The 19,454-nt window shown below is 36.9% G+C and overlaps 1 protein-coding gene across 4 annotated transcripts in view; it reads right to left on the minus strand.

The window, feature by feature from the left end:
• Nucleotides 1–19,454, minus strand: part of ADGRV1 (adhesion G protein-coupled receptor V1) — a 583,497-nt gene that overhangs the window by 362,485 nt on the left and 201,558 nt on the right. For all 4 annotated transcript variants that reach the window (XM_074383772.1, XM_003920760.4, XM_074383775.1 and 1 more), the window contains exons 60-67: nucleotides 11,239–11,356; nucleotides 8,913–9,036; nucleotides 7,436–7,574; nucleotides 6,780–6,962; nucleotides 6,298–6,530; nucleotides 3,873–4,021; nucleotides 2,054–2,255; nucleotides 1,328–1,547 (exon numbers count right to left, since the gene is read on the minus strand). In XM_074383772.1, the coding sequence (XP_074239873.1) occupies nucleotides 1,328–1,547; nucleotides 2,054–2,255; nucleotides 3,873–4,021; nucleotides 6,298–6,530; nucleotides 6,780–6,962; nucleotides 7,436–7,574; nucleotides 8,913–9,036; nucleotides 11,239–11,356 (1,368 nt within the window). The remainder of the gene's footprint in view (nucleotides 1–1,327; nucleotides 1,548–2,053; nucleotides 2,256–3,872; nucleotides 4,022–6,297; nucleotides 6,531–6,779; nucleotides 6,963–7,435; nucleotides 7,575–8,912; nucleotides 9,037–11,238; nucleotides 11,357–19,454) is intronic.

Here is a 19,454-nt window from a genome sequence, read left to right on the forward strand (position 1 = left end):
CCTCTAATCTCTAAATGCTGGAAGTTCAGGACTCAGCCCATATCCTTCCCATCTACAGCTATACCCCTTACATGCCACGGGTTCAAATGCCTCTTCAGGTGTCAGCACCTTCCAAACCTGTATCTGCAGCCCTGACCACTCCACAACGCACACTCACACATTGCCCTGCCTACCGGGCCCTCCTCCCCTGGGATGTCCAGTAATATCTCAGAAGAACATGGCCAAAACAGAGCTCTTAATTTCTCCTTGAGCTTCTCCATCTCAGTAAACAAGCTTACAGTGTATCCAGCTGCTCAAACTTAAATGCAAGGAGTTAACCTTAATTCTTGTGTTTCCCTCAGCCTCTACTTCCAGCCCAGTGAATTTTTCTTCCAAATCTCAGTGTATATCTACTTCTCGCCATCTTTATTTCCAACGCCTGGTCTGAGCCCCCCGTCAGCTTTGACTTGGACAGTAGAGGGAAATAAATAGCCTCCTAGCCAACCTTTCTGCTCCTATGCTGCTCCACCAGCTTCCTGAATCCATTTTCCTCATGGTAGATTTAAATGAGCTGCTTTAAATGACAATCCAGTGACACTGTTCTCTGGCTTAGAATTTTCTAACGGCATCCTATTTGCACTTAGAATGAAATATTTAACCTGGCTTAGGAGGTTCTGTGGGATCCAGCATCTGCTGGGCCCTCTGATCTATTCTCTGCTGTTATCCTCTTACCTCCAGGCCTCGACCACAGGGACCCTTCCATGCCTCCAACATACCAGCTTATGCCTCTGCAGAAGCTATTATTCATTCTACCCAATGCTCACCCTTCTAACCTCTTTCTCTCAACCCACCTTTCAGCTGAAATATCACACCCTCACCATCCATCTGGCACAGGACTTACAATTGTGTCTCTCAGTTTTACAAGCAGAGCCCTTACTGTTACCAGATCATTGTCTTTTTACTTGTTTATTGCTCACTTCTGCTTACTAAAATGAAAACCCTGTAAGAATGGAGATGAGGTCTGTCTAGTGCCCCAGTATATTCTCAGTATCTAGAACAGGGTCTGATCAACCAACAGTTGTTGAATTAACGAATTTTGTCACAATCATTCACGTCATTTCCAACAAGCTCTCACGAGTTCCCTGAGGACAGATGTAGGCCTCATCTATTTTTGTGTACTTCACCTGGCTCAAAATCTGCTTTACACATACAAGGTAATTACTAAATATTTATTGATTGTGAATGAATATATATACACGCATACACATACGCATACTTGGGGAATGAGAAAACCAACATCATACTCTATCAAAAATTTTATTTAAAATCGTGGAAGAAATTAATCTACCTGAATCTCTCCCAAGAGTCCTCCAGTCCGCTCCAGCACCAATGATAAAATCATTGTGGTATTGGGGTTAGGAACAGAAATTTTGCTTTGATTGAGAAACCTTATAACGCCAAAGGGAGAGTCACTCTTGGCTATTGCGATTCTGCTCACTAGGTGGCGCCCAAGGACCGCTCCTCCAGTAGCTCCAGTGAGTAGAATTTCAATGGGCTCCTCAAATTCACTGCATGGCAAGAAGGAGCAATTCTGAGAGTCTAAACATATTAAAGTACTTGTAAAATCCCAATAACCAGTCATTTTCCAAATTGGTCATACATATTCAAAGCACAGCAGTCACACATCAAGTGGTAAGAAGTGGGTGCTTAGCTAAAAGCACAAATGATTAACATCAATATTACATGACCTAGGGCAGTTGTAAGACTGGGATCTTTTTAATTGCTTAATGCATATAGAAAGTAAACTAAAGGATGTTTCCACATTTTGATTAGATTTTTAAGTCTAAAGAAACAGAAAATATTATTTACTTTGAAATGAAGTAACATATGTAATCACATCGTCTCTTAGCCCCTCTTTCCCTAACCCCAGCACCTCAAAAGTATTCCACCTGTTGTTACCCAATGGACACATATTATCTAAAGTTCTATTGTCAGTACAGAACATATGTCAGGGTTAGAACACAATACCTATGTCTTACATATCATATGCCCACATTATTTCCTATATACCAACCTTTCACTGTCATCAATGATGGAGATATTTATAAAACTTAAATTTTGCCCATGCTGAAAGGTGACTGAACTGCCATGCAAAATGTAATCAACACCTCCAGGACTGGCAGAGGAGCTCTGAGAGATGAAATCAGCTGTAACATAGCCGTAAGTTCCATGGAGCCTCACCACTGGAATCATGACCAGCCCAATATCTTCCTCCACTGCAATGGGAACTTGGAATTAACTGGTAAACCAGACAGAGCAACTAACTTATAAGATTGAGCCAAATTAAACCTGGTAATTAAATATGATGGCACAAAGTAAGTACTCTATGTTTTCATAGTTCTTTTATCATTTAAAAAAGATTAGTGAAAAGCTCATGACTTTTTTTTTTTTTTTAGGAGGAACATAGTTTATCGGATGTTAAAAGCTACAGTGAACAGTACAATTAGCATTTAAATAATCTATGTAACAAGTAGGATTGGCATTCTTCCTCTGTGCGCTGCATACAAACAAATGATCCTTGCTTTCTAAGACAATGTTAGGTAGACACACACACACACACACACACACACAACACTTAAGTTGTTTCTGCTCTTAGGGAACCACTCTAGATTGATTCTACACATTCCACTGAAATATAAATATAGTAATATAAATAAATGAGGTTTATGATATGTATATCATATGAATGTTCTAAAGGTCCAGATGTAAGTACAATTTGATTACATTTGCAGTTCCTATGAAATCTACTTGTGAATCTGAAAATCTACTTGTGAATAATCTTCAGTGTTTGATTTCAAATTAAACATTATTTTCAAAAACATCTTTATTTCTTCGTAAGCTATGCTAAACTCTGCATATTAAAATTTAATAGGGCTCACATTTGCTATAGCTAATACTCAATGTACATTTTAACTATAAATACGCACTGACCAAAATTCACCAAAGATAATGAATCTAACAGAAAGCAATGAACTGAAAAAAAGTATGTCTCATTTATTTCTTGATGCAAAAAGGTAATATGACTTTTACCAGGTATAACTGAAGTCCACAAAATAGTGATGTATTCCATAACTTACCCATAAAGTCATTGTAAACCAACACCTAAAGCAATTTTTTATAAACTTTAAAAAAGGATAGATAACCAAAGAACTTTGATAGAGGCAATGAAGTCAAACAGGTTAATTGCAGAAATAAGATAGCATATTTATTTGTAAAGTCATATTAATATTCTGTCTTTGAATAAAATCATATCCTTGAAAGGCAGCCATCTCTTCCTATCTGGAAAGGAATATAATCATATAGTCTGTATTCTGCTTATACGAGAGGAAAGAATTGGCAATATCAGGAGAGCTACTATGAGGGACTGTTTCAAGAAAGCAAGCTCAAGGATCCAGATACCACCTGCATCTCTAGGCCAGGAAAATATGCATTTCAAAAATGACTATTCATTAGAAAGTGAAGATTCACTGTTTCTCAGCCTTTTGGCTAAGATCAAGTGTAGAAAGTAAATATTCACTGATTTCTAGTAACATAGGAAATTAAATATGCACAAATTACAAAGGCTTTCATTAAAATGTTTGAAACAGAAACACTTTAATAATCCTAAGATTAAATATAGTTTTTCTAGATAGTCTTGTTGCCATTCACAGCAAGGTTCAAGACTTGCCCAAAGGTAACTGAAAATATATTTCAAAGTAAGTAAATAAATATAAAAGTGTATATGTATAAACACACACACACACCCCAAACCAAGAAAATTTATACATGGAAATTCAAACTCATGTAATTTGGAAAGTGATAGTAAACTTACAAAGCTAGCTAGCTGAACCTACCTTCAAAGGCAGTATACTTTGGGTCAAATTCAATGATGCCCTCTGCGTTATCATTTTTCATTATTATGATTCGAACAGTGGAGATATTTCCTATTTCAGGAGGTTGATCTATCTGAAGTCCATTTTCTTGGATGGTAAAATCATACCCTCTTCCAAAGTCATACAAATCGAAATAAAATACAACAAAATAAAATAAATACATAATTGCATAACATGCACTAAAAGGTCCTCTTGGCTCCTATAATCTAGTTCTATAAAGTATTGCAAATACTTTTAAAGATCCCCAACACTAAAATAGTCTTTTATTTTTCTGAAATGATGTTTTGAAACAGATTTCTGTGTTGCTCCCAATTATTGGTGCATACACGAAGCCAAAACTAATAGAAAGTTACTGAGCTTGGGCAATGGGAAGATAATAAACTATGAGGAAATTGGGACGATGCTGTCGTAAAATGAACCTTTGGGAATCACTGTCGAATACATGTGCAATAATGGACGTAATGCACTCAGAGATAAGTAAGCAGGTGGGCTTGAGATTTACACTGTTAGGCTGAGATGATTTATTTAAAGAAACAGTGAGTCATGCCACTATTAAATTTCAAACTAAATCATCAGATTCAAAAATATATTTCTCAATACAAGTCTGGGCAACACAGTGAGACCCTGTCTCTACTAAAAACTAATTTTAAAAAATTATCTAGACATGATGGCACACGCCTGCAGTCATAGCTATTTAGGAGTCTGAGGTGGGAGGATTCTTTTAGTCCAGGCATTCAAACTTGCAGTGAGCTATGATTGTACCACTCCACTCAGTACTGTGTGAAAGAGCAAGACTTTGTCCAAAAAAAAGGAAAAGAGAAGAGAAGAAAACAAAAGAAAGAAAAGAATTTCAATTTCTATAGAAACAAATTATAATCAATTCCTCTATTTTTAGCATTGATGGTAGTTTACTTCTGTAATGATACTTCTGCAAAAGAAGTTTTTGTAGGCTAATATTATTCCCACCAAAAAAAAAAAAAAAAAAAAAAAAGCTTCAACTTCCAGGGCCTTAATTCCTGATGCTAAAAAATGTCAATAAACTATTTTAGACCTTCCTCCAATTCCCAAATTCTATTCTGGTATTTATACCCTAACTAGTGTAGAAAGGTTGAAAATTGGCAAATTATATATAAGGCAAAATTAGAAAATTGAGGCTTGTAATATTAAATAAGACTGTTACTAGTAGTCTGAGATGGGCTGTAGATTAGCTAGTTGTACTATTTACCTTTTCAGAATAAAGAAAACCTAGAAGTTTATCTGGAAGGAAAAATTTGTTTCCCAGAATTATACTTACATAGGAACTGCTTTTAAAAAAAAAGAAGGTGGGGAGCAAAGAAGACTAACTATTCAAGCTCTAGTTGGTCAATAACACAAATACGGTCTCACATTTAATAAGCTACTTTCACCAAATTGCATTTATTTAATTAAAACCGTCAGTGATCAGTTCAAACTTTAACATATTTACTAGGAATAAAAATTCACTCTCATTGCCAGGCACAGAAGCATTTGGGGGAAATTTAAAATTTAAAGGGTATGTGAATCCACAATATATTTTTTTTCCCAGATGGGATGTTACACACTTAAGTCACCGAGTGACATATTTTAGCTTTAAAATGTTTTTAAAGCATGATATTCATATTATAAATGCAAAAATATTTTCATGCACAAGAAGAATGTATTGATGACTCTTCTCAATGTAGGCACTGTACCAGCTGAAGGGCCCACCTATCTGGGCAGAGATGCTGATAGGTATCTCTCAACCTGTAAGCTACAGAACCTGTGAATACTTAACCATGCTAAAGCTATTTTTCCACCCCATCAAATCTGCCCCACTAAATCAGGGAATGAAAGTGACTCATTATGGGTTAATTCATAATCTTCATTGAAAACACGGTGCACATTAATGGCCAACTAGCTTTCACTCAAAATTTTCCCCACTTTAAAACTATGGGGCAAGCATCTATGTCATTCACCTACACAGAAGACAATACAGCCTCAGATGACCCAAGGAAAGAAATCTCTCCCTCCAGCCCTTTCAGGAGTATGGAAATCAAGAGACGCAAATTCAGCCACACCAGCTGACCTCTGACTTAGAGAACTGTGAAGCCCATCTCTTATTCAACTTTCTGGCCACCCAGAGTGAGTCCACACAACAGAAACACATACTTTTTCAACTTTCAGAGGGAAGTTATATTAGAGAATATTACAAAAAATAACAGTCGTTGTCATAATTTCCCTTCTATGCCCTGTTCTAATGTCACACAAATCTGAGAAAGAGTAGGGAAAAAACTGCATTAGAGCTCAGTATTAATCTCTACACAACAGAACTTTCTCTCTCTGTGTGTGCTTTCTGTTTTCTTTTTCCTAATTTCCTTTCCTTCTTTACCTTCCCTGGAGTTCCACCTTTGTAATTATTAGAGAAAAGTCCTCGGGGCCTTCAGGATGGTCATCATCAAGGATTTCAACATGCAGGCTTTTCCTCATCTCCCCTGCTTCGAAGAGGAACTCCCCTGTTGCAGGAACAAAATCCACGCCTGCTTCTGCTGTCCCGCTCATGGTCTCATACCAGAGTCGCACTCGGCCAAAATATCCACCGGAACGAATGACTGTGATGTTAGCCTATGCAAAAAGCATTTTCTTATTTGATGTGGATGTTTCGTCTACCAGACAATACTGTCTCTAACTAAAGATTCTATTTACCAGGATTGTGTTAAAATTACATATAAGTATAAAATTATATTCATTATATGTTAAAAGAATGATGTTTGGAGCAAATTAATCAGTTTGTGAAAACTTTGGAATAGAAACGAGAAAACATTTTAACGTCAAAAATAAAAATATTAAAATTGTAAGCATTTCATACTATACCCTCTGTGCTTCTGACACTCGAAGGTGCTCATGTGAAAAGGCAAATTGGCCATAGGGAGAGTCGCTGGCCACCATCGTGATGTTGGCAGTGCTGCTAGATTCACTCAGAACTCCTCCCTCACTGACTGCAGTGAGCTGAAACTCATAGAAGCTTTTTTCCTCAGGAATGTCATCGTTCAAAGCCTAGAGAAACACCAAGAGTCATCAACAGAAGAATCTGTGAAATTTCAAGAAAAACTCCTCTCCTCTAAATAATAGATTCTAAAATATTAATCTCTTCCCCATTCCCACTCTTAACCCCACACACGGGCACCTCCACAATAGCAAATGCTGTCATATTAACCTCTCCAATCCCCATTGTCAACCCCCCCAACACACACACATGCATGCCAACACCACAAATGCTGTAATATTTACCTCCCATCCCCCACTTCTAAGTGCACACACACACACACACACACACGTGCATGCCAACAACCCCAAATGCTGCAATATTTACCTCGTCCCCATCCCCCACTTCTAACCACACACACACACACACACACACACACACACTCTCTCTCTCTCTCTCTCTCTCTCTCTCTCTGTCTCTCACATATGAGGACACACCAGCACACAGAGCAAATGGCATGACAGAAGCCAGCTAATACTGATACCTGTATTACTACAACAACTGCAGATTGCCCATCTCGCATTGTCAGTTTTCCTGATGTTTCAGCAAATTCCCCCACAGAAGGAGGGAATATCATCCAGAACACTGTGACCTCCCCCAAAATTCCTGGGCCACGGACAAGGCTAAAACAATAAACAAATGTATATCCAATACATTTCAACTGAAGGTACTTTTTCTTAAACATTTTCTCTGTCTTTTAACAGTAATCACTTTTCATCCATTTCAATAACAGTTTGCTTTTAAACAACCTTATCTACCAACTATAAACCAAACGAAAGTCTTTAATTTCCAAGACAGTAACAACCAAAGTATTAAGCTGGTGTAAATCTATCTTGACAAGAGTGCAGTCAAAAATTGATCACTAGAAGCAGAAGGTTTAAAGAAATAAAAAGAAGTATTAATATTTATAGGCTTTTCACTTAACATACAAGGTATAAAATATGAAAAGTCTAAGTTCTCTAAATATTGGAAGACCCTTCATACAATGAAGGTCTGCTGATGGGAAGAAATACGTCGTCTTACTTCTGGATAACTATCCTAAAGATAAAGTCAAACTCAACTATGTTACTGATATCTGCTTCCCACCCCCTATAAGAAAATTTACGAAATTTTTGAAATTACAAAAAAAACTTGCCTATGATCATACTAATTTAGTTATCTGACAGGTCCTGATATGGTTTGACTCTGTGTCTGCACCTAAATTTCATGTTGAAGTGTTAGAGGTGGGGCCTGGTGGGAGGTGACTGAATCACGGGGGTGGCGATCCCCCTTGCTGTTTTGTGATAGAGTTCCCTCAAGCTCTGGCTGTGTAGAAGTATGTAGCGCCCCTCCCCACTTTCTTCTGCTCCAGCCATGTAGGATGTGCCAGCTTCCCTTTCACCTTCTGCCATGATTGTAAGTTTCCTGAGGCCTCCCCAGCCATGCTTCTTGTACAGCCTGCAGAACTTTGAACCAATTAAACCTCTTTTCTTCATAAATTATTCAGTCTCAAGTAGATCTTTATAACAGTATGAGAACAGACTAATACAGGCCCTGATTTTAGAATGCTTGGAAGCAAAATGTTTGGCCCTGATGATTTTCTAAGGAATAATTTTGTAGCTAAGACACACAGAGATGTGTGTCTTGCAGAGATGAAGTAACTCCCTTATATCACATGTTTAGTAACAGAACAGACTGAAAGCACAGATTTTCTGTTTTCAACTCCATGTTCTTTCCTTGGTGTAATGTATTCCAATCACTCAAGAGTCAGGAAACTTCTCATGATCAAACATCAAGATAGGTCAGGATATTGTTTCAATTTCTTCCCAAAATTTGCTCTCCTCTCCACAGTATGTTACCAGTATGTAAGATGTTAATGCTTGAAGATTAGGTATGTATTGAGAAGGATGGATTTAAGACTAATTATTTAAATAAAGCTTCATAACCCCCAAATAGGCAAAGAAAAATCATGAAGTCCTTACCTGATGATAGCGGTACCATTATATTTTGCTGAGGGTTCACCAATGAGGATGTGCCTAGATGATGGAGCTATGCCAACTTCTCCTGACGCTCCCTTATCTCCCCGAATAATTATTGATGCGCTACCTAAATTGAAGATGATATAGACCGCTTTGTAGCAGAGGCGCACATACCCTTAATCTATGCCTGGCAACTTTCCAAGCGCTTTACACACAGGAATCTAGTTCATTTTCAAGACTCTCACGTAAGTTAGGTATTAGTATCCTCATTTTACCTATGATGACACTGGAGCACATTGAGGTCTTGAAGACTTGGAGGCAAATCACTTGCCCAAGATTACATTTTAGTGAAAGGGGCAGAAAAAAATGGGCAGTAATTTCCCTATCATTCTCATGATAAGCAAGGGTTCCTCTACCATTTGCATTAATTTGCTTCTACAGTAACCATTTTGCAGCTCACTGCAGTTGGCTACATAACTATGTCAACTGTATGTGGCAGAAGCAAGACTTTTTGAGGGCACTTTTTCATTTTTAATTTTCTGACTCTGTCATTTGACTTTAACATTTATAAGGCTGTGTCAAATATTTCTACTCAAATGAAAATAAAAACTATATCAAGTATTTGAGTATCCATATAATTTAGCAGAAACTTAAAGAAAATTGTTTCTTTAACAATTTGTTAATGAAACAATGTAATAAGCCCACAGATTAGGGGCTCATTACACAAAGAGCTAGATTACTAACTCTCACTTTCTTGGTAATGGGTTAATGGAATCAAGAGTGGCTTGTCACAGCAAGTATGTCATACTCAGACAGAAATACATTAAGAATTTTTTAAACAGGTGCAGTGGATCACACCATAATCCCAAACTTTGGAAGGCTGAGGCAGGAGGCTCCCATGAGCCCAGGAGTTCGAGACCAGTCTGGGCAACATAGGAAGACTCCATCCCTAGAAATATAAAAATAAATTTGCTGGGCATAGTAGCACATGCCTGTAGTCCTAGCTACTCATGACGCTGAGGTGGGAGGTTTGTTTGAGCCTGGGAGTTCAAGGCTGCAGGAATCTGTGATCACACCTCTGCACTCTAGCCTGGGTGACAGAGCAAGATCCTCCCTCAAAAAAATTTTTTAATATGGTAAATGATTTATCCTGATCCAATGACATATTCCTCTATGTTTAGTTAGCCTATGTGACATCAACTCTGTCCTTTTAACATGACGTAGCCAACTAAAAGACTTAGGAAAGAGCTAACTAACGCTAACTAAAGACTCACAAAAGAATATGGTGCAATGATGTGACTCCCTGACAGTCTTGTTGGAAAATTTCCTAAACAAAAATGCAGAAAGAATAACTACCCTAAGTACATACAGTGATAGATACTCTACAATTCTGAAAATTTCCTTGACCATGGAATCTGCTTTTAGCCACAGATCCTTGCATAGGATAGAGTTCTTGATGGCAAAAAAAGAAATGTAACAATCACCAAGTTTTCATGCTAAAGTTTCTGAACCAGTTTTTATGGTTGGTTATTATTGTTTATAGAACAATAAAACCATTTTAGAATCATTAATTTTTTCTCTATGGATCCAAGAAACAAATCATTATATCAACTGGAGGCAAAGAAGAATTAAAATGCCTGTTGCTGAAATATCAAAATATCTAAATAACTACTTTCAGATGAAAATAGATGTACATAGGCTATAATGCTAAACATAATATGACCCATTTAAAAATAATGTTTTATTACAAAAGTAACGTGTAACTGTAAATGTGTTTAGAAAATATAGGTAATCAAAAAATACTATTAACATTTCAATTAAATAATTCTAAAGTCATGTAAGACATGAACATAACAAAATAGAGTACATTTAGACTGTTGTTAAAAAACCTGTTTTGTTAACATAACAATTATCCATGTAATTATGTTTTTAATTTTTAATGTAATTAAGAGTTTTTCCTGTTATGTCACTTTGAATCGCTGCATAGTATTCTGACACATTTAACTAGTCTCCTACTGTTGGATCATTTAGGAAGCTGACATACTTTATTTTACATTTTATAAAGACTGCTACAATGAACATCTTCATTTTAAAAAAAAAATTACACAGCTAAGCAGTATGAAATATTTGACTTATGACCTTACCAATATTGGATATTATAATTTTAATTAAAAAAAATTCTTAACCTTTAAAACATGTAGAAAATGGTATCTTTATGTTTTAGGAATTATAAAACCTAACACTGCCTATATTTGTAAGTATGGGTTATTTTGTTACATTTTTTCTGAGAATCGACTTTTTTATTTCCAAAAATGTAAATTTCTCTTACCTTTTGCTGGAGATATTTCTACCTCATCACTTGATATCAGCTGAATGGTGAAACGCCGGTCCTCCTCCAACACTGCGGCTTGAAGTGTGTGCAACACAATGGTCTTCTGGGACTCCGTCTACATCCAATGACAGAAACAGTGCATTTTCCAGATTGACAAAACTCAAAGTTTAAATGTTGTCATTAGCAGAATAATGTTTATGTCCATAATCATTTTTCAAAGATGCCTTTTTGTCACTAGAATTATGAGTTGTACCTAGGGAAAATTACTCCACAAAAATCAGTTCTGACTACAAATTCCATTTAGGTTCTTTATGGGGAAAACGGGAAAAGAATTTAACACAACTCCTAAGCTTACTGAAAAATTGTAACTGTTAAAAATACAATCTTTAAAGAAAGTTAAATGATCACAAAATGATGTACATAGACAAAGGTCATAAATCTAGTATTTATAAGAAACAGCTTCATGGGAAAAAAATTTTGCAATCTACCCATCTGACAAAGGGCTAATATCCAGAATCTACAAAGAACTAAAACAGATTTACAAGAAAAAAAAAACCCATCCAAAAGTGGGCGAATGACATGAACACTTTACACAAGAAGACATATATGAGGCCAAAAAACATGTAAAAAATGCTCATCATCACTGGTCATTAGAGAAATGCAAATCAAAATCACATTGAGATATCATCTCACACCAGTTAGAATGGCGATCATTTAAAAATCTGGAGACAACAGATGCTGGAGAGGATGTGGGGAAATAAGAACACTTTTACACTGCTGGTGGGAGTGTAAATTAGTTCAACAGTTGTGGAAGACAGTGTGGCGATTCCTCAAGGACCTAGAAATAGAATGCCATTTGACCCAGCAATCCCATTACTGGGTATATATCCAAAGGATTATAAATCATTCTATTAAAAACACACATGCACACGAATGTTCACTGCAGCACTGTTTACAATAGCAAATACCTGGAACCAACCCAAATGCCCTCGATGATAGACTGGACAAGGAAAATGTGGCACATATACACCATGGAATATTATGCAGCCATAAAAAGCCATGAGTTCGTGTCCTTTGTAGAGACATGTATGAATCTGGAAACCATCATTCTCAGCAAACTGACACAAGAACAGAAAATCAAACACCGCTTGTTCTCACTCACAGGTGGGTGTTGAACAGTGAGAACACATGGACACAGGGAGGGAAGCATCACACACTGGGGTCTGTTGTGGGGGAACAGAGGAAGGACAGCGGGGGTAGGGAGGGTGGGGAGGGATAACATAAGAAGAAATGCCAGATATAGGTGACGGGGATGGAGGCAGAAAACCACTTTGCCATGCTTGTACCTATGCAACAATCCTGCATGTTTTGCACATGTACCCCAGAACCTAAAGTTCAATTATATATATATATATAAAATAAATAAATAAAAAGAAACAGCTCCATTCAAAGGAGAAAACAAAGTGTGAATGACATTAACCACAGTTTCAGGGGAAACTGACAGTCCTGAGATGCCAGCTATTGTTCATCATCACTGAACATCCAATTCACGGTCTATTTTGCTGACATTAAATTAGTAATGGCACCTTCTAGTTAACAAAAATATCTAAAGGTAGCAGTAAAGGGCCTAATTTATAAGAAAATGTAGTTTTTCTATCCAGGAATTTGGTATTTTATATACACACTTCAGTTTTCTTTTACCTTCACCTTCAAGATTTTGTTTTTATATTAGTTCCACTTGTTTCTTGCTAAATCTATTCCTAGGTATTTTATAGTTCTTTCCCATCATACATTGTTTCTCATTACTTGTAACTCATAAGAATGTTAATGGTTTTATTTTTTCTTATTTTTTTTTTTCTGGAATCTCAGGTGCACAGTTTGAATTGATCCTACTCCTGTCAACAGCATTGTTCCACTGGACAACAAATCATCTTTTATTTTCATTTATTCTTTTTGTCCCCTTTATCAGCCCATTATGATCTCACTTTTCAAAATTTTTCCCATCCCATTAGTCATTCTAAAATGCATTGTGTCTCCTTCTTAATTTTTCCTTCAATATGTATTGTTGAGGTTATCCATGTTTTCATATGTAGGTTCAATGTATTTTTTTTTCTTTTTTTGAGACAGGGTCTCACTTTGTTGCCCAGTCTGGAGTGCAGTAGTATGATCTCAGCTCACTGCAACCTCTGCCTCCTGGGTTCAAGTGACTCTCCTGTCTCAGTCTCCTGAGTAGCTGGGATTACGGGTGTGCATCACCACGCCTTGCTAATTTTTGTGTTTTTAGTAGAGATGGGGTTTTGCCATATTGGCCAGGCTGGTCTCAAACTCCTGACCTCAGGCGATCCACCAGGCTCGGCCTCCCAAAATATCGGGATTACAGACATGAGCCACCACACCCAGCCTCAATGTATTATTTTCATTGCTGTAGGGATTCCATTGTTTGCCTTTATACTATTTGCACACTTTATCTAACGATGGCTATTTACTATTACAAATAATGTTGCCAAAAACATCTTTATATACTTCCTTATGTGTACAATAATTTCTCCAAGGTGCTATTGATTTTATATGCAGTTCTTTTTCATTATCCTTGGATTCCTTATTTGCACATTTATCTCCTCACCCAACTTTGTAACCCCAAAATCAATATTGGCCACTTCAGTGGTCATTTGCAGACATGTGCACATTGGTAAAATTTAGAATCATTCTAGTGCATTTCTCATGTTTAATAAACACATGATTCACACCCAAATAAAGTTTATCTAACATAAATATTTTCTTCTTAAGGTACATCACAGCCTTCTTGTGTTTGGAACACCAGATTTCAGCACTACACTTGGGGGCATATTTTTTTTTTTTTTTTTTTGAGACAGAGTCTCACTCCATCACCAGGCACCAGGCTGGAGTGCAGTGGAGCAACCTTAGCTCACTGCAACCTCCACCTCCCAGGTTCAAGCAATTCTCCTGCCTCAACCTCCCCAGTAGCTGGGACTACAGGCGCGTTCCACTGCACCCAGCTAATTTTTTTTTTGTATTTTTAAATAGTTAATTCAGCAACAGAAAGCACAAAAATAAAATTAAAAAGTGACAATAAATGGACTGTAAAAACAACATTTGCATACAACATAAGAGCTGAAACAAAAAGGCAAGTTGTTGGCTTGTTTAACCTCAGCTGGGAATGTATAAATCAGGTGAATCAAATTCTCCACAACCTTATGTCCATGAATGACCGTGAAAACATCAGGAGTATTGACTTTGGAGGCTGCAAATACACCTTAGTGACTAGGCACATTCACAAGTAGGGGATTGTGAATGATAAGGATTGGCTACTGTGAATCATGAGAATCAACTATATTTGTTCATATTGCCCTCCACTTTACCTACTGTATACATAAGGCAGCATTTAATATGATATGCTCTTCATTTCTCAAAGAAATCTACAACCAGTAAAAGGGAAAAAGGGTGATTACAGATGGAAAATTCCAGACAATGTTTATGAAAGACAGTAATAAATGTTCTGGGATAATAAGGTGATGGGTAAGTTTCATAGGGGAATAAATTCAGAATATTTCTTCTGTTAGAGACTCAAAATGGTCTTAAGTGTATTAAAGTGTCTAAAAATAATCCTGCACAAAAATAGCTTACTTAGTTCAATTTTTTTTTTCTCTTCATGAGCACTGTTTCACTATGGTGTTTATAGTTATCTTATATTTTTTGTCTCTCTTTCTGGGATTCACATTTCTTGTTTAGTATGTAGTTCTGTGTACTTCTCTTTTCTCAAAAAGTTATGTACTGCTGCAGATTTCTATCAACTATATTTGTATTATTTTCTAATACAAGGGGGAATCTATGCAATGAAAAATAGGTAACAGGTTTTCCCACATCTATTTAAACCTGGAATCCCTTTCTTTCTTTAAAATTTAGAACAATTATTTCTATTCTGCTGAATGGCAGTGCAGAGCAACAGTTTGAGAAATGACACTACATACAGGCTATCTCCGGAAAACAGAAATACAAATTTCTCCTATTTTTAAAAAAATTAAAGCCTTTAATTTTTTATCCTATGATTCACTATATTAAGTTGAGGTAGTAACCTGCTATTTCATTAAAATGTTTCTAAATTACAGTTATTGTATAAAACACTTTCTAAATGTCTGCAAGATGGCTAGTTTTTTCACAAACATTATTTCATGCAATACTCAGAGCCTTTGTTTAGACTGTCTTATTATCCCCATTTTGCAACTAAGAAACCAAATATGAGAGAAATTAACTAATTTTCCTAAGGTCACATGGCATTAAATGGTAGAGTTAAGATTTGGATTAATATCTTGCTGGATATAAAATCTATATCCTTTTTACTTTTCAGTGGCTACTTTCTATATCTCAAGAGAACCAAGACTGGAAAGATAGTAAAGGAGAAGAAAATAATACAAATATAGTTGATAGAAGTCTGCAAAAGTACATAACTTTTTGGGGAAAGAGAACTACACAGAACTACATACTAAACAAGAAATGTGAATCCCAGAAAGAGAGACAAAAAATATAAGATAACTATAAATACCATAGTGAAACAGTGCTCATGAAGAAATATCAATAGCATCAAATACTAAAGGGAATCTATGCAATGAAAAATATGTAACCAATTTTTTAATGCAATGGGTTTTGATCAGTAAGAAAAATAAATGTTTAAGATAGATTATAAAGTAAAAAGAGCAAGTTACTGAACAGATTGCAGTGTAAAATTCCATTTGTGTAAGAATAAGATACATATGTTTGGATAAGCATAGAAAATTTTTGGAAGGGTTTATAAGCAACTGTCAATAGTGGTTACCTCTGGGAAGTAAAATGCAAGATTCAGAAGGAATCAGGGGAATTTTACTTATTTTTCTACATCCTTCTGTACTGCCTGAGGTTTGGCTTGTTTTTTTCTCCATATATTTTTACAGCAAATTAAAACAAAGATGGAGGAAAGACACTTCTGAGTTTAACTGGCAGAGACTGGTTGGGTGAGTTGTGCCTTCTTCAAATGCACATGTAGACACCATAAAAGGCCAAGACTGACAGAAACAAAGAAACTAAAGATATTAAAATGTTTTAAATATAGGTACAATTTTCACTAATGAAGGAATCAATTTGGAGTAGATTAGAGTATACACATTCCATGTCATGAACCTAAATAACTAGGAGAACCACAGAGGGGGTGTTACAGTTTGGCTGTGTCCCCACCCAAATCTCATCTTGAATTGTAGCTTCCATAATCCCCACATGTCGTGGTAGGGACCTGGTGGGAGGTACTGAATCATGGGGGCAGGTTTTTGCAGTGCTGTTCTTGTGATAATGAGTAAGTCTCACAAGGTCTGATGATTTTATAAAGGGCAGTTCCCCTACACATGCTCTCTTGCCTGCTGCCATGTAAGACATGCCTTTGCTCCTTCTTCACCTTCTGCCATAATTGTTAGGCCTCCCCAGCCATGTGAACTGAGTCCATTAAACCTCCTTTCCTTTATAAATTACCCAGTCTTGGGTATGTCTTTATTAGCAGTGTGAGAACAAAACTAATACAGGCGGTAAGACCCATTTCCTGACTTCTCCGAACTCCCAGCCACAGAGACTACACTAACCAAGAACTGGCTGCCACCTACCTCAGAACTATAGTGTTCCCACTGTTATCAGCTCTTTCCTCTTTATGGCAATTCTGAGTTTCCAATTCATAATATACAGAGAGTAAAAGAAATGGGAGTGATGCACTGCATCCCAGAATTATAGATTTTTCATAAGTACATCTAAGGAGGTCTCAGGCAGGAAGCACATATTTTCCTAGAAGCCCTTACAAAATTTTTAAAAATACACATATTGTAAGAAATAACAATAAAGAATTGTGAAGAAATAAAAGCTTGAGGGAAGAGATGAAAATAATACAATTTAATAAAAATCTCAAAGAAAAAATGGAATTGCCACACTAAAATGTTCATGAGAAACAATAAAATGTAGAATTCAGACTGCAGAAAATTTAATCAGTGATGCATAGGACAAACTGGAGTTGTTTTATAATGCAGAGAAAAAGGTGGAGATAAAAATGATATGTATCATGATTCTCTCTCTATGTATTAACATAGTTGTTCTCTGTATATTTCCTTTCCTCTATTCTTTATCTCCCCAAGGACCATTTTATTTTTACCAGCCTACAGTGAAACTTAACGAAGTTTCTAGAAGTTACTCTGCTAAGAGAAAGACAAGAGAGGAAAGGCATAATAGGGAGTATTCTTGGGATCAATAACAGTGGATAGGATGGGAAAGAAGCAGGAATGGGTAGAAGGCAAAAAGTCAAAGTGGGCAGTAGAAAAATAAGTATATCCATAAAAGACCGAGGGAAAGAGAGACTTTCAGAACAAGATTCTCTTGAACATGGCCCTACCCTGCATCTCTGTGGTGGATGCTCTGATGTTCAATAAGATCCCCCTTCTGGAAAGGATGCATTACCTTTCTCTCATCTGTCAGGCTCCTTTGCAAATTGCCTCATTGGAAGACAACCCCTTCCCACATGGTCAAATGCTCTTCCTGGCATGGGGTCCACACACAATGACTGCTCAACACAGGATTATAAAACTCACCATCATTCTAACTCAGACAGCTATAAAGGGTCAGTCACACTTCAAATTGTACTATACTGTAGTGTCAGTTTCAACGGCATCATGGTTTGCCTTCATGACGAATCCTGCTTCTTTCACTTACACAAGGTTGATATCATGAGCATGTCCTAAAAAGCCTTGGATACCAATCTCCATCTCACAAATTTCTTCTCAAGGAAGGTAAAGTGCAATATCCCTCTGACTTATCAACTATGGACCATTTATCAGTTCTGGAGAGTTGTATGTTTCTATAAACAGAGTATGGAGCTTAATTGTCCTGCATAAAATAGAAATAGGAAATCCAAGCACTATAATATCAGCACTTTGGGAGGCCAAGGTGGGTGGATTACCCAAGGTTGGGAGTTCGAGACCAGCCTGACCGACATGGTGAGACCCTGCCTCTACTAAAAAATACAAAAATTAGCCAGGCGTGTGGTGGATGCCTGCAATCCCATGTACTCAGGAGGCTGAGGCAGGAGAATTGCTTGAACCGAGGACGTGGAGGTTGTGGTGAGCCAAGATGGTGCCATTGCACTGCAGCCTGGGCAACAAGAGCAAAACTCCATCTCGAAAAAAAAAAAAAAAAAGAAATAGGAAAGAACTTCACCCTGTTAGGATTGAACAGAATTATTGTGAGAATTTTCCTGTAAGATGGGCAATGGTGACTTATACAGTAAGTCTTGGTACAACCTGGGATGTACCGTAGGTATAACAGCTTCTATAGACTAGTTTCCCTATTGCCAATGTGAGCGCTAAGTTGCCATGAGAATGATTTGTGAGAACGGAGATCCACCTGGGCATTATTAATGGAGTGGATACCACTAGCCATGAGCAGACATGAGAGTTGATGAGAGAGATCCTCAAAAGCAAATTAGAACCTGTGGGAGATGTAGACCTTTGTGTATATTCAGACATATACAAAAGCCATGGAGCCGTTACACAGCTGTACCAGGCCAATGACCAAACAAGTAGCCAGAGAGAGTGGAATCAAGAGACAACCACATCCCTCCTGATGCAGTACTCTAAAAACGGATGACCTTATTTGCTAGAGGAAAAGATCAGACTATCTGCCACTTTGGTGTAGATTTTTATGCTCAAAAACAAGAAAACTTTTTAATCACCTAAGGAGTGGATCTAGCAATAAGAATCTGGCAACTAGAAGTATTGTCCCTTATTAATGAGAAAAATCTTTATAGATACTTGAAACTAATTTCTAAATTCTAAATGCTCCTCAAGGGAGAAGTTTTTAGATCGTGGCTAGGGCACACAACCTAGATGTTTCTTGAGTCATCATGTATTGGAATCTGAGAAATAAGTGGATGATATACCTGCAAGATCTGGTTTAAGATTTAATGCCATCAAGCTAATCACACCTCAAGAATGATGGCAGAACATATGCATGATAGACTGCCAGACAGCATCACCAATGAACTCCTTAATCACATCTTGGAAAACTCAAGGAGAAAAAAATTATTTGTTTCTGTGCTGCCTCTTATTGAAGGCTCTGAAGAAGCGTCACTAGACTGAAAAAAAAAAAAAAAAAAAAAGCAGACATGGACCATATAACATATTTGGTGGAATTCC

Source organism: Saimiri boliviensis, chromosome 1 (assembly GCF_048565385.1).
Source record: "Saimiri boliviensis isolate mSaiBol1 chromosome 1, mSaiBol1.pri, whole genome shotgun sequence".
NCBI classification, from domain to species: Eukaryota; Metazoa; Chordata; class Mammalia; order Primates; family Cebidae; genus Saimiri; species Saimiri boliviensis.